At 35.5% G+C, this 26,360-nt stretch overlaps 1 protein-coding gene across 2 annotated transcripts in view; it reads right to left on the reverse strand.

The window, feature by feature from the left end:
• The window catches only part of ZC3H12C (zinc finger CCCH-type containing 12C), a gene marked incomplete at both ends in the record, with an annotated part of 63,515 nt that overhangs the window by 35,050 nt on the left and 2,105 nt on the right, over positions 1-26,360 (reverse strand). The window contains one exon of one of the 2 annotated variants that reach the window (XM_079708513.1): positions 604-627. The exons of the other annotated variant lie outside the window; for it this stretch is intronic. Within the exon in view, the coding sequence (XP_079564639.1) occupies positions 604-627 (24 nt within the window). Of the gene's footprint in view, positions 1-603; positions 628-26,360 lie in introns of those variants that run through there. 2 annotated transcript variants of the gene reach the window in all.

A 26,360-nucleotide genomic window follows, 5' to 3' on the forward strand; every position in this document is an offset into this window, starting at 1 on the left:
AAGTGACATCTTCAATCTAATATCTGAAACTAATGCAAGCAAAAAAAAAAGGGGGGGGGAGAGAAGAAATTGTGAACTATACATGAGTACTGAAACTGCTGACAAAGCAATTGAATACTTAATCATCATAATTCAAACAAGCTGAAACATCTAATAGCAATCCATCTCCCCAAGCTAGATTTTTAAGACAATGGAAAAATCTATTAAATCTTACTATCATTTTACAGCACCTAGGTCTGACAGTGACACCTTAAGAAACCTAAGAATGTGACAAGAAGATAAACTCTAAATTCATTGTTTATCAAAATATCAGAACACACTATAACTTATCTTTAAGTACAAACGATTACATGACATGCCTAATGCCTTGTGAATGTTTATGAAACTGTAATTATTTATATAACTCCAGAATATAAAAATGTAAAAAATCTGCTTCACAGACATATTTTACAGAAAGAATTTAATTTTCTGGTATTTTGGCACTATGTAATAATTTGTAGGCTTTCATTTGAGGTGCATTCTATCCTTAACAGAGTTCAAATTAATATCCTGAATACTTAGCAAAGTTTTACTTCCAAGGCATTAAGTAGCACATATACTCACGTTCGCAGGAAAATACAAAGACATTGGTTTCTGTAGCAGCTTCAGCAGTAACTCCTTAACACAATTTTAGCTGCAGCCTTCCAGGCAAGCAAGAAGAACAATGAATGGGTGAACAGATGGAATGGCAATGTCTTTGCTTAACCTATTACCGAGTGGAATAACAACCAATCATAGGCCGGGAAGCTCACAATTAGTCGGCCAGGCAGATGCAAGGCAACCTCAGCACCCTGCGTCAGGTTTGCAGGTTTCTAAGATAAGCAAGTTGATGTCATTCTCGGGTCTGCCCCGGGCAGCATGTGTATTAACGAGGGGTGTGCGGCAACAATAGGCCATACAAAGCTGTAGTAGGCAGCTGCTCTTTGAGAGCAGAGCCATGAGGGAGCAGGCTGCCAACAAGAAACACCTGGCTTGGGCAGACCAGCTTTTCCTCCTTGGTTTTAAACAAAACAAAGAAACCAATTATATTTTAAAGTAGTAAAAGTTGCATGTTTCCAAAAAGTCAAGGCTATCCTCTAGTCTATTAGCTTTTTGTTTCTGAGAAATAAAGAAAACGAGGTGTGTCAAAGTAGCAATTAACTACTGCAGCAATCCCTTTTCTTTAATAAATGATTTACTGGTGAAATGAGACAGAGATTATAGCAAAGCTACTTCCCTGGAAATACTGGGAAATATAAAATATTTGTAAGTATTGGTTCATTTGTGGCAAGAGAATAAAACAAACAAAAAAAGGGATGATGAAAATAAGATTGCAAAAGAAAAAGGTTTAAAAGCGTACAAACAGAACTGATTTTTTAAAGTTCATAAGATAAAACAAGTTTGGCCAAATTTGTGCCAAATGAGTCATCTAAACTTAATATTTAGACAAAACTACTTAACTTCAACCTAAAATCACCAGAACTACCCACTTTATTTATGTCAAATAACAGTGTAAAATTATTTTATTATGGATACTAGTTAATCATGTAATTAAATAAAAGCACAATCGTTCATTATGTTTTGATATACAACATGATGTTATTTGTTATATTTGTATTTCATAAAATTTGTAAGATGTAATACTCAAATTTCAGTTCAGGAACAGGTTAACTTTACAAAGAAGAAACATTGTAATATTTTTAAAGGATATGAGTATACAAAAATCAGTTCTGTCAGTGAGGAAGCTTGTCATCCCTGATTTATTTCGAAGTTCCAGACTACAGTATTTATAATGTTATGGACTACTTGCTTTTGAGAGCTGCATAAATTGTATCTTGAGTGACCTCTGATTACAGAAATTCAATCAAAATTTAAACACCATCAGGTGTTGTGATACTAATTCCTCACTAAAGAAAAAGGCGATCTAAAGCGGTTCTACTACCTACTTATGTGATGTAGAACACACACACACACACACACACACACACACACACACACACACACACACACACGTCTTCCCTTTTCATTCCAGTGCAAATTAAAAGAGTGAAGGAAAAAGCTCCTCTTAAAATACAATTTTCTGAGATAGGCTGATTTATGCAGAGCCTGGGCTTTCCCATTATACAATCAAGTACCCTAAAGGTATAAAATTTGGTTAAAGCACCCCAAACAATCTCAAACAATCTAAATCAGTTTCTCTTCTCACACACAAAAACAGAGGCTACTCACATTTAGGACCATGTGACAATACTTGGAAAAAAAGTTATTATTGGTTGGGACTCTTGGGCATGTCCTTATTGTGCCCAGTCAAATGTAAATGAGAGGTACTCTATTTACAAAATAAGAGAGAAATCTACTCTAAATGGTTAAAATTTTTCAGTTACCTCACCGAAAACATTCCTTATGCCTACTAAAAGCCTAAAAATTATTGCTGTTTCCAGAAAGAAAACTAAAATACAAAGTATGGTATTTGTAGATCACCATTTGTCTATAGATATTTTTCCTCAGAAAGAGCTTAATATTCCATGAAAGTATGTTATTCCAAAAATGTTAGAAAATTTAAAAATCTGTGAAAGTATTTTTAAACTAAATGTAATTATTAGATTCTGAATGCCAGACTAATTTCTAAAGGAAGAACTATTCTTTTTCTGCCAAGGGTTACAGTAATGTTTTTGCAATAGTTACACCCATAGCCTAATTCCATAAGCCCACAAAAGATCAAGATAAAGCATTTCTAATATTATAGTTTATTGCAAGGTATAATGTGAATTACATAGAGTTCAAATTTTATGTCTTGAGTAAGCATATGAACATCACAGAAATCAAGTTAGAATTTTTTTTGTTGTTGGTGTGGTAGTCATTTTTTTGGTTTAATTTCATGAGTAAAAAGTTATCATCAACTCTGAAAAAAGTAAGAAAGATAAATCAAGGCCACTATTATGGTTAGTAAATGTACTTCTGGTAAAACTGAGTTTGATTAAATAAGATTAAGATGAAAAATATGACATATATTCATGCAAAGTAGTTACAACTAAAACCTAATAAAACTTAAGCTATGTACTGACTAGAGATAGCGAGGTAAATATTTATGAATTTACATTAAAATCTTTTCCCTTTTGTATATAAAAAAGACACTCTTTAGTATGAATAGACAGTCCCTCTTTCCCTTGGGCTTTCTTTCTTCTTTTTACCCCTTTGCTACTATAGTTACTACTTTATAGCTTTAATTCAGGAGGAGGAGGAATCTTCTCACTAATTCCTGCCACTGTGAACACAAAGAATGAGAGAAAACTACCCAAGAGCTCAGCAGGAAGCCTGATCCCTAGCACTGGATTAAGCTTTTTTGCAAACAGCAAATAAAGGCAGTGATCTGAAAAAGCTAATCAGATCCTGCTGTGGTATTTAGATTACCTTGGTTGCTAGTATTGGATAACGTTAAGCACATTAAAACATCTGTAGGTGAAAAAGGCCCTTGCCTGCCTTTCTTAGTCACATGGCCCTGGTCCACTTCCCACTGAAGAGAAAACGCAAACAGCTGTACTGGGCTGTCTGGGTCACTGCAATAAATGACTGAGCACAGGGCACAGTTATGACAGTGTGGTTTTAGTGATAACACTAAAATCTGTCAATGTCAAGGGCTTTTCTAAATTTGAAAATTCAACTGTTTGCTGAGGTATGAATGTGAAACACGTGGGTTTTGATGCTAGTGTTGGAATCAATTCTCTTTGTCAGCAGTGATCCAAGCCGCCTTCCCGGGTACCTTTCTCCGAATATGGATTTGTTCTCCTTCAATCTACAATTCTTTTCATCCTAAAACACCTCCATAGAAGTAAGATTATTAAATCAAATTTTCCCAATTGTCCCCAGAAGATTGAAAGGTTAAATTTTTAACCAAAAGCTCTCATTATTTTTGATTAAAAAAAAAAACAAAAAAACAACCAACCAAAAACCTAATTTATACACATGGTGTAAAAGAATGGAGCAAAATCAATCAGGCACTAACTCTAACTTCTGAAAGTTATTATATTTAGTAAATCAGATGGACATGAGAGCTTTAATATATTTCATTTCCTTAGGCTTAGATTACCTTCATTTCTTAACTTATCTCCTTCCTTGAATACCCCCTAAGTACATCCCTGCCAAAGTAATTTTCAATGACATCACGCTTAGGTTTAAAAAAAATCTCAGCAGATCACATCTCTGGTCCTCTGCTTTGTTTTCAAGATTCTTACAACCAGAGCTCCTCTAGCCCTGTATTCTTATTTCCCACTTCAATTAAGGTGAAGGAATAGCAAAAGTGAAGTCACAGATGCTGAGACAACTGTCCCTTCACCCAAGTGTTCTCTTGCACAGCCTCACCTACCCAGATCACATCTGTTGTTCTAAGCCCAGCTCAAGGCTTATTTTTCCATAGAAATCTTCTTGGACCAGTCTGGTTTTTAATTGAACTTCTATAACATTAATAGTCTGTACTGCACAATATAGCATTTATTTATGAACCAGGCTGTAAGCTTCTTGAGGGCAGATCCATTTAATCTTTGATAATCCACACAGCAAAAAAACCTATATGGTACCCAGCAGTGTGTTGCTATCTAGAAGACATCTGAGTGAAAAACAAGACCAGTAAAAAACAGGCTCCAGCAAATTTGAATGCAGGCATTCATATGAACAAAATGCTCCCTGCTAGTTTTTATTTCTCTTTGTGACAGGGTGAGCTTATCAAAGAGCCCGCAGTGATTTGCAATGTTCCTGTAGCCCTGGCTCTGCCACTGGGGCTGCTTTCAACATTCAAGGCAGCTGTGAAATTGAGTGAGCTCAAGCCTGGCAGGGATGGGAGGTCTTTTCCTGCAGTCTCCTTCTCTGGCTTCAGTTTCCTAACTAGAGTGGCATCCCTTGGAGTAATGCTCTGGCCTCTTCCGCCTCACTTGAGGATGACTTATCTGAGGGGTAAGTCTGGGAAGAGGAGTTGTGTAAGCAAAGTGCAGCCCCTTCCTCTGCACGTTTCTCTTGGGATCTGCCCAGGTGCAGACAGCACACAGTTGCTTTGCTCTCCAGCACTGCCTGAGATTGGATGACTATATCTTTCTAATTTGGGGGTTCAATGTTGCTAAGTCCTTTATCCTGTGCTCTTAAGTCATGTTCTGCAATAGCTCTATCAAAAAAAGAGATGTTATTTTGATGTCCATCTACCTGGCTCCTTTGTTTATTTCTCAATTGGTTCAGAACTAAGGCAGGAAAAAGACCCCCTCAAACAATATTCAGTAATAATAAGTTTTGTTATAAAGAACTATTAAGGAAAAAAAGGTGATGAAAAGACTTACATAAATTAACAGACCACTTTAAAACTACGTATGAAGGGATAAAGTTTAAAAAAAAACAATTCTGTGACAAAGAAAGAAGATAATGCTTCTTCAAGTCAAAATTCTTAGGGTTTGATTATAAAAATATTTCAGTGCCATATCACTAAGAGCAGATATCTTTCAAGTCTCTCCAGGGTTCAGAGACAAATAGGAAACCCACAAAAACAGTATTTCTTCTCAGTGGTCTTAAAATAAAGAAACTTTTCTATAGTCACTTTAAGTGACAATATAACCCATATCATTATTTGGGTTATATTTTCAAATATTTCCCAAAGATTAGCTTCCCATTTAGTTTTTTTTTTTTTTTTTTTTTTGGCAGCTTGCGGGATTTAAGTTCCCTGGCCAGGGATCAAATGGGGGCACACAGCAGTGAAAGTGCCAAGTCCTAACCAGTGGACTGCCAGGAAATTCCCCCCATTTTGTATTTTTAAAAATTCAAATAAACAAGCAAGTCTTTTAAAAAGATGATCTTCAATTCCTATATAACTTGTAAATACTCAAGGAATGAGAAATTTTAGAAAAGCTCAGAGAATACAAATGACATCCAAAATGCTGATGTACTAGGTTGCTAAAGCAGCTAATGTGTGGCGGAGCAGGATAGAGAAAATTCGTGAGGAAAAAAGGACATAGATGATCTTAGAAGAAGTATAAAGCACATGATATCATCCACATTAACAAAACACAGTTATATTAAATACAACTAAAACTGAGGAAAAGCTGACCAAAACTGTGTAATTTTATATAAAATATATGCAAGACACATTCTCTGCATTATAACACAGGTGGATGGTAGTTAAATGGCACTTTGTCTCTGACAATAATGATAAGATTTACAACATCATTCTCCAAGCCTAGTCAGAACTCAACCCATCTCTCCTTTTGATGCCACAGCACTGTACCTCTCACTCCGGACAGCACCCCTCACTTCCCACCTGCACGAGCTCATGTGTGCACATCATTTCATCTCAGGCTGAGTGTACCAGCTGAGGACGGTGCATGTCTTATTCTTCTTCGGGTATTAAATAACTCTATTTAGCAAACTAACTCAAAACTTGACCAAAAGTTTAAGTGAAATTGACAGATTCAGGCTATAAAGAATAATTGTATCAGACAGAATTAAAAGAGGACTCTATTATTAGAGGTCTCTGTTCTTGCTAATGGTCTAGAAGACATGTAATGGTACATTAAATGTAAAGGAACTCAGGAAAAAATATATAAAACATGGTATACAGCAAATTATGACCCAATAAAAGTTCTTTGTTAATTATAAGTTTGATCTAAGTATAAATTCTTGCTAATAATCAAGACAGATAATAGCTCCTTACATACCAACACCTATAAGCTGAGAAAATGAAATGCTTGAGTTAGTACTTCCAATGGTCCTCATTCTACTGATTTTAGACAATTGTCTCAGTGTGCAAGAAACTGAAAAACTTTGAGAGGCTAACAAAACGAATGGTTGTGTTAGAAAACGCTCAGTCAAATTAGCACAGAAGTTCACAACACAATTTTTCTTTACAGAGTTCTATTCATATCAGAGGATGATATAGTAATTTAGACATTAAATTTAGAATTCTGAGCATTTAGGACAAGATCCCTTCTAAATGCAAATCATCATATACTATAAGTTAAATCTAGACTATGAATCATCCTAAACAGCTGCCAAAACAATTCAACTATAAACTCTAACAGGCCAGAGATTCTTGTGTTTTGTCTTCTGCTGTATCTCCAGCAACTAGCAGAGTGCCTGGCAAACAGCAGGTGCTTAATAAATATGTGCTAAATGATAACATTTCAATAACTGGGCCAAAATCTCTTTTCCACATTTATTTGTTCTTTACATCCCTTCACATAACCTACACTCCAGCCAAACACAGGATTTAAAGCAGTGGTTCTCTTAATTTGGTTGCACACTGGAATCCTCTGGGGAGGTTTAAAATATACTGGTGTAAGAGTTTCAGCCATAGAGATGTTTATTTATTTATTTATTTTTTGGTCTGGGTGATTCTAATGTATAGCCAAGTTTAAGATTCTTTCTTCTAAAATACCTTTCTCCATAGTTTCACAGGTTAAAATCTTATCTATTAGTATTGAACATTCAGCTAAAACCCCAACTCTGCCATGGAACCTTTCCTGGAACACTGTTAAACTTATCTTTGGATTATTTGAGTTTTGCACAGGGCCTGGCATAAGGTTAGGACTTGATAAATGTCTGAGTGGTAAATAACTCTGGGAGCATGGCACATAGCAGAAACGCAGTAAATATTTATTGAAAAAATGATGTATAGTTGGTCCCCGTTATCTGTGGATTCTGTACTTGCAAATTTGCCTACTCACTAAAATTTATTTGTAACCCCAATAAATCCTCGCGGTGCTTTACAGTCGCCCCACGGCCATGTGCATGTGCAGAGAGGTGGAACATTTGAGTTGCCAGACAGGCATTCCAGCGGAGGCTGAACAAAGCCCTCATGCTGAAACGTGTCCTAAAAAGGGCTTGTTAGTGCTATGATTTTTGCATTTTTGTGCTTTCTGTTGGTGAATTTGCTGTTTAAATGGCCCCCAAGTCTAGTGCTGAAGTGCTATCTAAGTGCAAGAAGTCTGTGATGTGCCTTGTGGAGAAATATGCGTGTTAGGTAAGCTTTGTTCAGGCACGAGTTACAGTGCTGTTGGCTGTGAGTTCAGTGTTAATGAATCAACAGTACATATTTAATAAAGTGTCTCTAAACAGTACTGCATGTACAACAAGGTTATGTATTGATTGGTCCATGAAAATGTTCTGACCGGAGGCTTGCAGGAACCTAATCCCGTATTTCCTCTAGAAGCAATGGTTCAGTATTTGCAGTGACTTTATAGAACATAACTACAGTTGCCCCTTGAACAACAGTGGGTTTGAACTGCATGGGTCCAGTTATATGTGGATTTTTTTCAACAGATACATAAGGACTATGTGATTCTTGGTTGGTGATCTGGGGATGCAGAACCCTGGATAAGGAGGGCCAACTGTGAAGTTATACTCGGATTTCTGACTGCACAGAGGGTCGCTGCCCCTAATGCCTCTGATGTTCAAGGGTAAACTGTTCAAGAAAAACAAGATTGACTGTAATTTCATCCTCTCTTCAGAACTCTTAGTGATCTTACCTGTAATTTTTAATGCCAGTTTCATTCAGCAAACGGGCACCTCCTAGGTGCCAGGTGCTGGGGATACAGCAAGAACAAAGCCAGTCTCTTCTCTCACCAAACTCACAGAGGGAGAGAATGTAAACAGTAAATACACGTCAGGTGATGGTAAATGCTATAGAGAAACTTTTAATCAGGGAAGGTCTTTATGATAGGGTGGTATTTGTGCAGATACCTAAATGAAGTGAAAGGAATGTGTAACAGGAGGAGGGAGGGTTAAGTACAAAGCCCAGAGATGAGAGCGTTCACAGGACAGCAAGGTGGCCAGTATGACTGGCGGCAAGTGAGCAAGGGGAGGAGTCAGCAAATGAGGTCAGAAAGGTCAAGGTCAAGACAAACTATGTCATGCAGAGCTTTGAAGGGCAACACACCTCAAAACTTTACGCAGTGTGGGAATCATATGAGAATCTTTTGCATGTATATGCTTCCAGCTACTTAAGAATTAGTTTGACAAGTTTTAATAGAAAAGCTGCTGTTGGAAGTTTGATGGAGATTGTGTTGTAGTAATCCTTGCTTAAAAAGCACTGCTGATTTACTATATTGTTTAATCAAGAATAATTGATTGAAATTTCCTCTTTCAATACAGTTCCTAGATTTCTTTCCTTCTTTTTTTCTTTAAAGATGTTGGGGGTAGGAGTTTATTAATTAATTAATTTATTTTTGCTGTGTTGGGTCTTCGTTTCCGTGCGAGGGCTTTCTCTAGTTGTGACAAGCGGGGACCACTCTTCATCGCGGTGCACGGGCCTCTCACTATCGTGGCCTCTCTTGTTGCGGAGCACAGGCTCCAGACGCACAGGCTCAGTAGTTGTGGCTCACGGGCCCAGCCGTTCCGTGGCATGTGGGATCCTCCCAGACCAGGGCTCGAACCCGTGTCCCCTGCATTAGCAGGCAGATTCTCAACCACTGCGCCACCAGGGAAGCCCCCTAGATTTCTTTGTAGGGGGCTTATAAATTTCTTTTTAAACTTGTCTTAAAATATTTTGCTTTTGTTTTTGCTGTGAATGGAGGTTTTTTCCTTCCCTTATATTTTCTAACTAGTTATTGTTGGTGTCTAAAAAATAATTATTTTTATTCTTGTACATAAAAACTTTAGTGAACTAGGTATCTCAGTGAACTCAATGTTTCTATTAGTGTTTCACTGAGGTTCTTGGGTTTTCCAGGCATATATAATAATGTAAAATCATCAGATTGCCTCTTCCTTACCAATTTTTACATTTCTTGCTTCATACTTTTGTCTAATTACATTGTAATGTTAACAATGGTTATTTTGTATCATTCCTGATATTAATGGGAATGTGTCTAGTGTTTTATTATTAAGCATTATATTGATGACTGGTTAGGTTGTACACACACACATATACATATAAAACATACACATCTATCACGTTGGGCAAATTTACCTCCTCATGCCTCATCTGTTAAAAAAAATACACACACACACACACACACACACACACACAAAAATAGTTGTTTTGAAATTTAATGAGCTAATACATGTAAAACACTTGACACCTGGAACAGTGCCAGGCACACAGTATGCACTAAGTGTTAGCTGTATGTAATTATATGTTTATATACAACTATACATTTACACACCACACAATATGTAGCCTTTAAGAAGTCACTTACAGAAATGTTTTCCTCCTACATGAAAGATTTAAGAAAAAAATTAAAAATGTGTATTGCATTAAAATGATATATTAAGGGCTTCCCTGGTGGCACAGTGGTTGAGAGTCCGCCTGCCGATGCAGGGGACACAGGTTCGTGCCCCAGTCCGGGAAGATCCCACATGCCGCAGAGCGGCTAGGCCCGTGAGCCATGGCTGCTGAGCCTGCACGTCTGGAGCCTGTGCTCTGCGACGGGAGAGGCCACAACAGTGAGAGGCCCGCGTACCGCAAAAAAAAAAAATTAAGATGATCGTACAATTTCTTCCTTGAGTTACTAATATTGTGAACTATGTTAAAAGATTTACTAATATAGAAACATGATTACATTTTGGAGGATTATACTGTATATGCTGGTATTTCCCTAGGAATTTTTACATCAATAATCATAAGACTGGCTTGTCATTTTCTTTATTTGCTTTGCCACATTTGGGTACCACTATTTTGCTGATGTTAGAAAAGGGATATGGTATTCCATCCAAACTTTTTCTCAATGACAAACCAATTTCCCCACGTAACAAAGGGAATTAGACTAGACTGGGCCATGTGTTCCTATACAGGCAGCACTATTTCTAATATCTGATTTACTGGTATTCTGAAACGTGTACCTGACCCCTTACTATAAGTTCTAGGGTAGAGTTTACTACAGCATGGGGTCCAAAGAAAAGAGGATGAGCAAGAGAGAGATCTTATAATTTATGGATATAAGAAAAAACACCATAACACACCCGCTCCCAAAAAGTATCCAAATATCCTGGACAAATTACACAACTGCTCTGTCTCAGTTTCTTCAACCATAAAATGGGGATAATAACAACACCAACAGCACAGGGTTGTAATATATATATATATATATATATATATATATATATATATATATATATATATATATATATATATATATATAATAACTTAGGACAGTGTTTGGCACATAGTAAATATTAAGTATTATCTTAAAAGTTTATACTAAAAGTGAAATTTCAGTACAAAAAAATAGAAAACCAGATTTTCATTATTTTATGTTCTCATTAATATAATTCTAAAGTTCTGCCTTTGTTCATAATCTCAGAACATGAATTTTGTTAAATTAATAAAATAATTTAGAACAATGTTTCTCAGAGGGAAAGGGGAATGACATTTAGTTTGGAAAAGCCAAACATACCTATCCATTTTTGTAAGAAAATTTACTCAAGATTTAAGTGTCATGGAATACTTTGGCTAATAAGGATAATTAGAAGACAATAGTATCAATAACTATGAATATCTTTGTATGGTGACACATCATAACTAGACTTATCCTGGTGATTGTTTTGAAAAGTACAGAAATATCAAATCACAATGTTGTGTAACAGGAACTAACATTGTGCTGTAGGTCAACTATACTTCAAAAACAAACAAACAAACAAACAAAAAATAGAAAGAGATCAGATTTGTGGTTACTAGAGGCAGGGGGTGGGGGGAGGGAGAATTGGATGAAGGTGGTCAAAAGGCACAGACTCCCAGTTATAAGAGAAATAAGTACTAGGGATGTAATATGTACAACATGATACAGATAATGAACACTGCTGTACATTATGTGTGAAAGATGTTAAGAGAGTAAATGCTAAGAGTTCTCATCACAAGGAAAGATTTTTTTTTCTAATTTAAAAATTTTGTATCTATATGAGATAAAGGATGTTCACTAAACTTACTGTGATAAGCATTTCTTGATGTATGTAAGTTGAATCTCTATGCTGTGCACCTTAAATATATACAATGCTTTATCTCAATTATATCTTGATAAAACTGGAGGAAAAACATATTCAAAAAAGAAGATAATGGTAGAAAGCTTAGTAAGGAACATGAGTATAAAAATGGCTGGGAATCAGTAATTTAGAAGAAATACATTGATCTGATGGTGGGCAGAAGTGAAGGGATGTGGGAGAAAATGGAAGTAAAATTAGAAGAAATTATAACAAGCACCTGAAAGGAAACAAAGGTTTTTCTTATGGAAAATGAGAAAATACTTCTTTCAGTTTAGCAATATAGATGGTGGACTGTGCAAAATTATTTTAAAATAAATGGCTGTAGACAAAGATCAGCCATCGTCTCCCACCTCTCTCATAATCTCATTAACTTTTAATAAAGTAATAAATTAGTATACTTTTAAGAATTAGCTTTCTCTTAAGATCTGTAAGTTACTATCAAAAAATTAAAGCCATAATAATTTTCTCCCTTAAGTAATTGTTATTTAACAAATCTTTTATGAAAAAAAATCCTATGACTTAGGAATCTATATTCTTGATAGTAATATCATTAAATATGGAGTAATTTAGTTCTTACGGCATTTTTACAGATGTTAGCTAGGTGATCAAATTCTATTTTAAAATGTATACAACTAATACATTTTAAAAGTAATACTCTGATGAAACGCAGGACAACAGCGGCCTGGTCCATGGTTACCCAATCAAGCTAAATCAGAGGTTAAGCCAGTATTCAATGAATTCATGTATTCACTCAAGAAACATTTATTTGAATGCCTACTATGAGAAAGTGACATTGAGTGAAGAAGATGAGAGAGGGTACAAACATGAATACAGTTGCTACCCTAAGGAATATAAATTTACTAAAGAAACCAAATAGATGAATACCTATACAATATAGCTCATGTCAAAATTAATGCTGTTAATAGTGATATACCATAGAATACAAGAGACAAAGACATTGGCTCAGATTGGAGAAGGTTCTGAGAGGCAACATATAAGCTGAGAACAGAATGATGATGATGACACATTCTTATATATACTATGGTGTATGTGTCTGTGGTAGGGCAAGATGGGGAGTGGGGTAAGGTAGGGAAAGAAAGGATTTTTGCCCAGAGAAAACAGGATCAAAGGCCCAGAGACATGAAAGATGATAAAATATACAGAATACTGTGAGATTAATACTGCTGTAGAAGATGCTAGAAAGTTAGGATGTGGTTAGTTCATGGAAAGTCTTGAATGCCATACTAGTGTTTCAACTTTGTTACTGGGAAACTACTGAAGGTTTTTGAAAAAGGGAATAGTGTATTTCCACCCATATTTTAGAAAGGTAATTAAATCAACTATAATATAAAATAAAAATTAAAGTTATCGATAACAAAAAAGAAAGGTAATGGGGAACCACTGAAAGTTTCTGAGAATGTGAATGATGTGTTTCTAACTACATTTTAGGATGGTAATTCCAGCTCTGTTAGGTTTGAGGGGGCAAAAAACTCAAAGAAGACAAGTTAGGAAGGTATTATAATACATAATGGTCTAAGCAAAATGTGACTGGTATCTAAATTATGCAGAAAAAAAGAAACAAATATGAGATATTTTCTAAGATGAGCTAATGGGTCCAGTATGGATTTGATACTATAGACAAAAGAGGAAGGAGTAACAAAAAATAACTGATGGCACCAAATGATACAGATACACTGCAGAATGACTGAGGACATTGGGTAAAGGTGATTAGTGACCACTGAGGGAGCTTTTTTGGAGATTTGAAGACAGGTGGGTTGAACAGGCAGCTGCTCCTAACCAAGTTTTTATGCCATAGATCCTTTCTCAGTCTAATGAAGGCTATACACCTCTTTTCGAAGTAATGCTTTTACATGCATAAAGCAAAAACAAAGACTGCATTACAAAGAAGCCAATTATAATAAAATAGTCATCAAAATATGTAAAAGTGTGATATAGTAAAATATATGCCTTTTATTAACACATTAAAATAAGATGTAGCAGCAGACCTAATAACTACCATGATTTTGAAGTAGTTAAAAGTAAAAATGATATTTCAGAGTATTTACTTCAACTGTAACATGATAGGGAAACATTTATGATTTCTGTGGATGACACAGTCATATATGCTGTTATTAAAATTGTACTTGTTGCTTACATTCATAATTGAGGGAAATGGTAAATTTCAATCAGAGGATATGAATATAAATACATAATTTTTTTCCCATCCAACATCACAGAATGCCCAAATTCTATCCATGGACCCTTTGGGGAACCACAGAACACAGGCTAAAAACTCCCAGTTAAGGAGTAAGTGTGTGCTGAAGAAGAGATGAGAGCATATGTATTCTTTTAACAAGTTTGGCAGGAAAGGAATAAGATATAGAAAGATATTTTGGTGGGTAGGGAGGGTAAGTTTTTTTTTCTTTCTTTCTTTTAAGAACTTTAAACCAGGAGAATGGATTTAATGGGGCAGGAGAGAAAAAGGGTATGCCCACCTATGTATGAATGAAAGACTAGGAATAAATAAAAGGACAATAACTTAGAGGAAAAAAAAGAAGGAATAGCGGTGAATTGGGAAAACAGAGTTGGTTCAATGAGGCAAACGTTGTCTCTACTTTAGCCTCTAATTCTCGGTCAAAAGTAACCAGCCTACCACCCTCAACCCTGCAGTCCTTTCCCAGCCTCCACAAGACCCAGAGGACCGGTACTGACTGGGGTGAAGAGTGAAAGGCGAGGACAAGCACCGCCGGCAGGGAACCGCCAATGTTCAGGAGCAGGAAGTGCGTTCTTGTTGCTCTTCTGCCTCCTTTTCTAACGCATCTTCAGTCTTCTTTCCCAGCTCTCAAGATACCTAGAGGCTTAATGCTGCCATTTGGTCGTCTAGATACTCCCAGCCTAGTTGCTCCGTCCAGTCTCCCTTCCCGCAAAAATCAAAACTCCAAAAGAAAGATCAGTGAGGGTACTGTGATGTTTATATGATTAAAGTAATTATTAAATATTTAAGTATGAAAGATTCTTGAGGAAGGGGCGTAAGTACAATGGATACTCTAAGGATGGCTTGTTAAACCAAGTGACTATTTATTTAGATAAAACGATTGATGAAAGATTTTTAAATATAAGAATCTTAGCGTAATCCTGGTCTCTGGACCTCCTTCCTTGTCGGCACCTTTCCTCCTCTGCACTTGTGTGTGCATGTGTGTGCGTGTGTGCATGTGCACACATGTGCATGGAGAGAAGGGGGTGCAGGGAGGACAGAACGACTTTCCGCATTTCCCACTCTTGGAAGAGATTCTTAAGCCTTTGGGTTTAGTAAGCAAAAAGCTACTTCATTGGGAAGCAAATATTTAGCAATAAAACAAATTAATCAGTCTTTAGATCCAGTATTTCTATTTTTTTCATTTTTATTTTTTTGGCCATGCCATGCTGGCATGTGGGATCTTAGTTCCCCAACCAGGGATTAAGCCATGCTCCCTGCAGTGGAAGCACAAAGTCTTAACCACTGGACCACCAAGGAAGTCCCCAGACCCAGTATTTCTAAAATAAATAACTGATTGTTTTATTTTATCTTCTGATTATTTGTTTAAGAGATAATACAAAAAGTTGTGGAAGAGGTTAGCACACATTGAGAAGAAAATTATTTCAGGATTTTGATCACATATAAATCCATGTTGAACTGGATTAGCTTATATTAGGTGTTTATCATAAAATAGTATTCAATCTATTAAAATGCACATAAAACTTAAGTACTCATTTGCTATCAAAGTGGGAAATAAACATTTATGATCTACTTGTTATTTTGAGGAATGCTCAGGCCCAAGACTCAGCACCTGGTAGCACTCTTGCCAAATTGGCATTCTGGCTTTTGGCTATCACTCAGGAATCCCAAAGTGTTTTCTCTACCTGCCACATCTTCACTCAGGTGCTCTCCCAGCATGGGATGGTCTAGAAGCTAAGTTGCAGCTGTCAACCTGGCACGTGCTTCCCAGCCACCTAGGCTAGCAGTTAAAATTTTCTACATCAACCAAACTCACAGAATTAATTTTGTGAAATTTTTTCTTATAAGCCAAGTCCTGATTTTTTTTTTTCAAAATCACACTTATACTACCTATTCTAAACCTAGTCTCTCTCCTAGTACAGAAAAATTTTCTAATTTGTGGATCAGTATTTGACTTCAAACATTAGCTGCCTCTGATTCCCTACTGAGGTTCTTATTTAAAAGGGAGAGATTAAAGACCTTAGGACCTAGCAGAGCCTCTATTTAATGTAATCAAAAGACCTGAAAGAACACTGAAAAATAGAGAACTTAATGGGAAATAAAAGAGCAGCAATTTAAAGCATTTTGTTTTTCTTAGTTATAGGGATCACTAGAATTGTCCACCATCCATTTTAAAGAATGTGGAGTATTTTCTATAATTCTGTCATTTCTCTTGGCCAATTTATTCATCCCATCCATAAACAGGCCAGGAAAGAAGAACTAATTGTTATTTCCAAAGCTTTACAATTTGGGGGGGTGAGAGTATTTGAAAGATGCACCCTGAAATACTATAAACTGGTAAAGAGCATAGTGGGGCCCATGGAAAAACAGAGTTGCTGGCTCAACTTCCAACCCCAGGAAATCCTAGAACACACACAGAAGGGAGCACACAAGGGCCAAGAGGTGTAGAGATCTGCAGGCAGAGATGCCCCATTTAAGGAACTCAAATACTTTTCAAACAAACTTAGAAATCAGCTTATTTTGAAAGTTACACCATCCTATCCTTACACAAAGATGACAAAAAGCCCTGACAATCTAAAGCTTTAGATTTACTTCTTTTATCCACAGGCCTTAAATGATGATGATGGCATTAAATTCCAGGGTATATGCATATTTAATCAACAACAGCAACAACAATTAAAATGGCCCTATCTGAAGTACTCACAGAGTAATTGCTAGGGACTTCTTGACTTCAAAGATAAGATACAGAGGACATTTGCACTCGACTGACCAACTTTTTCAAGGCATTTAGGAAAAACTCAAACATAGAGAATGGAAGTATACTCTGACTATGAGACACAAAAATGAGAAGTTAGTATCTGATAACAACAAAAAAATTTTTTAAACCCTAAATCTCCCAATATCTGTACATTAAAACTCTCTTCCAGATAACCCTTAAAAGAAAAATAAAAAATAAAATTATGGACATTAAAAATGGATGACAATAGAATTATAACCTATGGGATGTGGCCAAATTAATACTCAATGAAAAAATTAATGGTGTAAATGTATTTAATAGAAAAAAGAAATAACTGAATTAAACATTTAAATTAGAAAGGTTAAAATAAGCAAACAAGCCAAAATAAAGGTAGACGAAGTAATAAAATTAAAAGCATAAATAAGTAAATTGGGAAGCAAAAAAATGTAGAAATGGTTAATATAATGGAGAGCTGGTTCTAAATATGAATGAATAAATAAATGAATAAATGAATAAGTGAATAACTTCCTAAAAATGTGACCAAGAGGTTGAGGAACTCTACAAATTAACAATACAAATATAATGTTCAATGAAATGGAAGGGATTCTTTGCATAAATCTTTATGCCAATAAATAAGAATCCATAACTGAAGCCGACTTAAGAAAAGGTTGTAAGTGAATAACCATGGAAGAAATAAAAACTTTGTTAAAGATTTATACCCTCTATTCCATTCCTGACAAAGAATGCTATACCTATTTTTTCTATGGGTGTTTTCTGGCAAAATCCTTTGTTACTGAGATTATTCTAGGGCACCTAAGAACATGCGAAGCATCCCAACTGGTTTATGAGGCTAGCCTAATTATGACAAAACCAAACAAAGATGGCACCAAAACTAATCAAATATATGTATAATCTTACTTATACTTTATACAAAAGTTCTAAATATAAGAAAGGTAAGTTATATAGTATATTCAAATTATAACAATACACATTTAACCAGTAGATTTCATTCTATGATAATAGATTTTTCTAATATTGAACACTGTTAATTCAGTTCATTTAATCATAAGTATTGATTAAAGACTTTCATTGGATGGGTGTGGAAGATGAAAGAGACATGAAGAATCAAGAACTTCTAGATCTTTGGTGTGAGCAGCTGAGAAGATGGTAGAAACATTTAATAAAGTGGGGAAGACTTGGAAAGGGACAGATTTGGAAGGACAAAAATTGTTTTAGATAATTTTGTTTCAGATACTAATAGCTATCCAAGTAGAGCTGTCCAAAGACAGCTGGGTAAAAGAGAGAAGTCAGTATTGGAGATAAAAATTTGGTAGTCATTAGCATGTAGATGGTATTTAAAAATATAGTTTTGCATGGATGGAAAACTGTACAAAAAAGAAGAGAGTCCAGGATCCAAATTTTAGTAACCCAACAATAGAAAGACACTACCTAGATCTGTGAATACCTTATCTTCATATAGTATATGTTGCTATACTTAATCATTTTTTAAAACATGCTAAATCAGGACTTTGGAACAAAAATTATTTAACAAAAACCTTATGATATCACAGGGTGGGTTTCCTGCTAGCCTCTGAAAACTTCAGTTTCAGTAGCACTGTCATATTTGTGATTTGTAAATTATTTGAATCTTTTTTGGGGGGCAGTCATTTTCAAACAGTTTTCTGAAAGATGCCTCAGAAGCTGAGTAAGGAGGGCTCTGGGACTATGACCCTAACACTTTATTTGAATAAGGGTTTTATTCCAAGGGGCAAATTTGTTTCATTTACTTTAACTAGTATTTTATAAATATAATGTAATAGCAGACAATGGTGAAAAGTAAAGTGGGCCTCAAAGTCTGTATCACTGAGAAAAGAATGGAATCATTAAGTGGGTTGAAAGCAGCAAAATTTCAGCCTTACTGACATTTAGGCTTATTTAAACTGACTGTATGTTCAATTTAAAAAGAAGAGAACATGAGTCAAATGCTGAAAATATATTTTTGAAGATGTGCCTAAAAGATACTTAGGAATTTAACAATTTAAGGGAATTCTCCCATAATATATAAATCTATTTTCAAGTTTCTCACATTTAGCTTTTATAGATATTTGCAGGAATATGTGTATGTAAGCAGGGGACACCTATGTCAGGAAACAATAGCCATTGGCATTTAAAAAATGAAATAATAAGGAGAAAGACCCAGTAAAACAAGAAATAAGCTCAAATGCCTAATATCACTGTTCTATGGTTTCAACCAATGCAATAAGACAAGAAAAAAAAAGGTGACATATTTTTAAAAATTTATATTATTTGGGGGTCACTTATAATATATCCTGAAAATCAAGAGAGGCAACTGAAAAAATATTGGAACTAAGTCTTACAATGTAACTAAAAGTATATAAAAGGTGGTTATTTGGGCTTCCCTGGTGGCGCAGTGGTTGAGAGTCCACCTGCCGATGCAGGGGACACAGGTTCGTGCACCGGTCTGGGAAGATCCCACATGCTGCGGAGCAGCTAGGCCCGTGAGCCATGGCCGCTGAGCCTGCATGTCCGGAGCCTGTGCTCCGCAACGGGAGAGGCCACAACAGTGAGAGGCCCGCGTACCACAAAAAAAAAAAAAAAAAAAGGTGGTTATTTAAAATTGACTAACTTTCCTTTATACCACCCACTACAAGGTATAAAATATAGGCATACCAAGTATAGAATATAATGAGGTGAAATCTCATTCATAATTAATAATGATCGCTAACATCTCTCAAGGGCTTATGCTTCAATGTACATTATTGGTTAATAGCCACAACCATGATATTATATGATATTACCATGATAATAGGTACTATCATCACAATTTCACAAAGAAACTGAGGCTTAGGAAAATATAGGAAATTTGCCCATGATCACACAAGCATCAGAACAGGAACTCAAACTCAATCTCTCTGACTCTACTGAAGGAGCTTCTTAGCACTATTATGTCATTCTTGTTTATCAAATTAACAAAGACAGACTGTGAAGGGAAACTGTGATGGGTGCAGAGAGCGACACACATGCATTTCTAAGAATATAAATTGGTGCAACTTTTCTAGAGGGCAATTTGCATGATCACATCTAGGAATTTGTTTAAAATATATTCATCAATGTGTACAAAGATCTATATACATGGACATTTATCACATTGTTCGCTGTAACAATAAAAATATTGGTCATACTCTAAATAATCAACAATATGAGCTTGATGAAATTGCAGTATTTGAATGTACTGAATGTCATTCAGCCAATAAAAATAATCTTTTAAAAGGATATTTAATGATATAGGAAAACATGGTATATTGAATGAACAGCAAGAAACAAAACTACATATGCATACAAATTTTTTAAAGGATGTGTTTATATTGACTAGGAGATTAAAAAAAAATGAAAACATTACCAAAACTTTAAGTTATCTCTAGGGGAGAATTATAGATGATTTTTCACTATCACTTTTACTTTTTCTCTATTTTAAAAATGTGATAAAATAAAAATGTTAAAATATTTAACTTAAAATTTAATTTTAAAAGATAAAATGCGTTAGTCAAAATAATAGAAATGCACTTTGGAAAACATCTCTCCTATTTAAAACTATTTTTCCTATGCATGATATTGCTAATTTTAACATACTTTATGAACACAATTTTTATGTTACTTAAGGCATTTTTCTATCTTAGCAAAAATAGAAATAATGCCTACTTTATCAAAATAGATAATTTATTGCACACTTCCAGCATTTTAGATCTGTACTAATCATTTACAATTACAGCAAAATTCCAAGAAGTATCTAGTACATAAAATCGTCAACTCAGTGGGTCAATTCAAAGAAACGATGACTTAAAAAACATCTAAGTCAACAATGAGGAGGCAGCCTCAATTATATGGGAGAACTGCTCCCTATAAGTATACAAAATAATAAAAATAAGTTATAAAGTAAAAGCCAAGATTTGAAACAGACTAAGTCACAGAATAAGGATAAAATTAAGCCCATGTAATTTTGAATAGGAAATGAGTAGATGACTAAGAACAAAGAACAGAAACTAATTTTAGCTTCACCCTAAATGACATGAAGTAATAAATTTGAAAGCCCTTTGAAAAATCTAAAATATAAACTGACATATTAAAACCAATAACAGTAAACTTGATTTTTTAGGTATTTTTCATCTGGTAAGCCCAATTACCCAGAACACAATTAAGAGCCAGTGAATAAGTAGACAGAAAAATAAAGCAAACAAACAAAATCTCTGTCTAATCAATTCAGTGAATACTGCTAAGTCATTTTATAATAACATTCACTGCCTTCTATGTACCAGGCACTTTTATACTCATTAGTTTAATCAGTAAAAACAACTTGCAAAGTACAAGAAATCAAAGAGAAACTGAGTTTTGTCTAAGGTCACAGCCAGTAAAGGACAGAGCTGGGATTCAAACCCAGGTCTATCTGATTGTTAGAGGCCCCAACTACTCTCTCTGAAAGTGCAATTTCTCAGTTCTCCAACCTAGACAATCTGAGAGTCCTAAAGGCCTTTAATTGCTGCCTAAATACTTTTATGTTAGCCATAATATTAGCTGTTGTCATTCAGTTTCACAGTCCATAGCAGTTATCTTCTTCAAATTAGAGGGAAGAAGTGATAATGTCAGCAAGGAACAGCTAACAGCAAGGAGAGAAGACCAAAAATCATTAATATAAATGAACAGAAATCATTGAGTTCTGCTGTTCTCACCATCTTTTTTTTTTTTAAAAAAAAGCAAGAAGCGTTGCTATTTAGATAGGATAAATCAAAAATCTTGATAACCCCTGTTCTATCACCTGGAAGATAGGCAAAACAACAGTATAAACTTTATACAATTGTTGTAAAGCTAAATTAGATAATGTAAGTAAAGTGCTTAATACTGTACCTGGAATAAAGTTAGTACTCCATAAATGTCAGCTATTATTATGCTTCATAATAAGTGAAGTTATAGGCTACATGTTACTTGAAGGTAGAAAAATATAATCCATGTATTTAAAGTTTTCCATTTAAAATAGTTAAAATGTTTTGTTCTTGAAAGACTTTAAAACTAACTTTTAGAAATTCTCCTTTATAATATCCTTCCCCAGCTAAGTGGGGTAGATAAGGGTAAATGCATATGACCACTCAAGAAATCACATCATACATCCTAAGTTAATTTTATTTTATTTTATTTTTTATTTTTTTTTTTTTTTATTTTTTTTTTTTTGTGGTATGCGGGCCTCTCACTGTTGTGGCCTCTCCCGTTGCGGAGCACAGGCTCCGGACGCGCAGGCTCAGCAGCCATGGCTCACGGGCCCAGCCGCTCCGCGGCATATGGGATCCTCCCAGACCGGGGCACGAACCCGTATCCCCTGCATCGGCAGGCGGACTCTCAACCACTGCGCCACCAGGGAGGCCCCCTAAGTTAATTTTAAAATGTTTGGGTACACAAATTGTGTTATTTGCTCTACTGATTACTGCGATCATCTCATAACCATCTACTGACTTTTGTTCACCCTACCACATCAGCAGATCCATTTAAAGAACATGCTTTATGGCCTTTAACAATAAAAACACATTCATGAAGTATCTACTAGGTATTGAACACTGTAGAAGACTTGGGATAAAACAGTGTGAACCAGAGTCCTTGCCTAAAGACTACAAATAAGATAAAGAAGATCCTAGGCACAGTATAAGGTACTGTTATAAACATTTTGTATTATCAGTTAAACCTTATGACAAATCTATGCCCTAGCTAGTATTTTTTTTTCCTGTTTTATAGATGAAGAGCAGAGACACAGAAAGCAAAAAAGAAATAAAGAAGAAACAGTTAACTATCACCAAATATACAAGTGTTATAGAGGGATTTAAAGTATTTTGAAAACACAGGGGAGTAAACAAATAATTTTGCCTAAAGATGGGTGATTAGACAATGCTTGTATTTTAAATTTAAAACTCAAGTAAAAATTCTGTAAAGTATAACTACAGGAATAAAAAATAGGAGAGTGTTTATTAAAACATTTACAGAAGTTATTTATGGGTCAGAAGATTCCAGGTGGTTTTACTTTTCTCTTTGCTTCTTCTTAATCAACCTGCCTACTTTAATATCTTAAAATATAAGTAGAAAAAAGTCAGCATTAAAATTAGATATTAATGTTCATCTAACAAACTGTCCAAAAATTTTACAGTTAATAGTTCATTCAAACATGGAATGAAATCAGCTCTCTCACGCTTTTCTGACAAGTGTACATACCGATACAGCTTTTCTGGAAAACTTTTTGGCCATCAAAGACCTTAAAGCTTATTCTCTTTGATCATTACTTCTAGGAAACCATCCTAAGAACACAGATGCAGAAAAAAAAATTTACTGGGATGTTCAACTAAAGCATTATGATTTTGAAATACTGGGGGAAAACACATGTCTAACTGAAATAGGAGAATGATTAAGTAAAATGATATGCTCTTAGGAAGAAAATGTTTGAAATATTTTTAATGTCATGAGAAAATCCTTAGTGAATGTTAAATGGGGATGGAAAGGTGGGGCACCAAGCTCTATAAACTACCAAGAGAGATGATTCTATTGTATAGTTTAAATCTCACAATAATATATTTATTAACATGTATTAGGTTAAAGAGACCTTAATATTTGGTACTTAGCCTAAGTTGGGACACCTGCTCTGCCATTATTAACTGTGAAACCTCTTGCAAGTTATTTAACCACACTGTAGTTTGGTTTCCTCATCAGGAAAAAAAAAAGTATTGAAATACTTCTTCATAGGAGTGCAGTAAGTATTAGATGCATTAATATATGTAGAGCACTTAGAACAGTGCTTGGCACAGTAAGTGTCACCTACTATTACCAATCTTAACCCACAATGGAGTAAACCCAGTGAGATCTAAGCTGAGGCCTGAATAATGAGGTGTGAGCCAGGCAAAAGATGAGGGGGTGTAGGGGAAGAGTGTCCAGGCAAGCAGGAAGAACTTGGGATTTTTATTCCCTATCTACCTTTAGAGATCTGATAATTTATCTTAAAGGCAGAATGCTTTGAGTGTTCAGGCATCTGCTTATGGGCTTTACTTTATGCTAGTTCACCGGGCATAAGAATCATCATGCATCTCTTAATTTTGAAACAATGTGTATCAACATACGAACACACACACTATGACACACTTTTTACAGAACTAAAAATAGTATCACAGGAAGGCAGAACTGCTCAGTGGTTAAGGGCATGAGTTTTTGTTTTTTTTTTTTGCGGTACGCGGGCCTCTCACTGTTGTGGCCTCTCCCGCTGCGGAGCCCAGGCTCCGGACACGCAGGCTCAGCGGCCATGGCTCACGGGCCCAGCCGCTCCGCGGCATGTGGGATCTTCCCGGACCGGGGCACGAACCCGTGTCCCCTGCAGCGGCAGGCGGACTCTCAACCACTGGCCACCAGGGAAGCCCCAAGGGCATGAGTTTTAAAGTCAGACTCAAGGGTTCAAACTCCCTCTGCAATTTACTAGATGTGTGACTTTGGACAAGTTATTTAAACTTTCTGTGTCTCAGTTTCCTCATCTATAGAATGAAGATAATAAAAGCAAGCATAAGCATGACATTAGCACATCAGTGCACAATACACAATAGCTATTATTATGTCAGCTATAAAAACCAAAGATGGAGAATTGATATCTCCACATCACAGATCTGAAAGTTATCTTTATGCTGCTGGATCCAAAATACAGTGTGCCACAGCAAAGGAAACCATGAAGTAAATGAAAAGACAACCTACAGAATGGGAGAAAATATTTGTAAATTATGTAACCGACAAGGGATTAATCTCCAAAATATATAAACAGCTCATACAGCTCAATATCAAAAAAACAAACAACCCAATCAAAAAATGGGTAGAAGATCCAAAGAAGACAAACAAATGGCCAAAAGGTACATGAAAAGATGCTGAACATCACTAATTATTAGAGAAATGCAAATCAAAGCTACAATGAGGTATCACCTCACACCCGTCAGAACGGCCATCATCAAAAAGTCTACAAATAACAAATGCTGGTGAGGGTGTGGAGAAAAAGGAGCCCTCCTACACTGATGGTGGGGATGTAAAGTGGTAGAGCCACTATGGAGAACAGTACGGAGGATCCTTAAAAACCTAAAAACAGAGCTACCGTATGATCCGACAATCCCCACTCCTGGGCATATATCTGGAGAAAACCATAATTCGAATCAATACATGCACCCCCAATGGTCCTTACAGCACTATTTACAATAGCCAAGACATGGAAGCAATCTAAATGCCCATCAACAGATGAATGGATAAAGAAGATCTGGTATGCTTATACAATGGAATATTACTCAGCCATAAAACAAGAATGAAATAATGCCATTTGCAGCAACATGGATGGACCTAGAGATGATCATACAGGAGGCATATCAGCACTTAAAATACAAATTTTTTAAAGAACATTTGGTATTTCTGAACCCCAGAATCACGATATTTTAGGCTTAAATTTGAATTCCTGATTTAACATGCTTCTGTTATTCACTGACCTTCTTACTTAATATTTTTCTTTCCAACAAAAACTATACCCTTGAAACCATCTTTGCCACCTTAATCATCCACTACTCCCACCATCCGGGGAACGCTCCAGACACACTGGATCACCTCCTCCCTGCTTTCCTTGACTCAGGGTATTCATCTGGAAATGACTCCCACCTTTAAGGCCTGGCATGCCACCTTTCCCAGTGCCTGAATTTCCTACTTCTTTGCTAATGGCATGTAGAATATTCCATCTAGCTTTATGTGCTCCCTGTTAATAATCTCTCTTCTTTTAGAGGTCAGGGTCCTTATACAGCACCTAGATTGATAATAAATAATTATTTGCTGAGGTAATAGAAGTTTACCAGTCTCACATGAGCAATAACTGCCAATTAGTTTACAATCCTACATTCTAATTCTAATACTAAAATGATAAAAAAAAACCTCCTACTTAAAATCTTACGTTTGCTTCTTTAAAACTGCTATCAAATAAGAATGAAAGTAGAATTCTTTTGAATATATGTAGAAAAGCAATGGAAAGCACTAAAAGGGTATAAAATGATATAAAAATGGTATTAAAAACTATAAAATGATAGCAACACTTTTACATCTGTTACAGTAATTAAAATTAATGTAGAAAACATTGTGGTGTGCTAGAATGAAGACAAGGTCACCCAGTTGTAGAATGAGAAAAATACTTAAAAAACACTATACCCATTGAACACTTGGGGTTCAATTTGGCAGATGTAATCCATGAAAACATAGCTCCAAAGAAGCCAGTAGTATAAAATAGGATAATTTTATTAGTATAATAATTAAAACAAAAATGTAGTAAAAGGAAATGACTAATAAAAACTTCCATCAGCATACAAACATTCCAAGTTTCTGTTTCCTATCATTTAA

Source organism: Hyperoodon ampullatus, assembly GCF_949752795.1.
Source record: "Hyperoodon ampullatus genome assembly, chromosome: 7".
Taxonomy (NCBI): Eukaryota; Metazoa; Chordata; class Mammalia; order Artiodactyla; family Ziphiidae; genus Hyperoodon; species Hyperoodon ampullatus.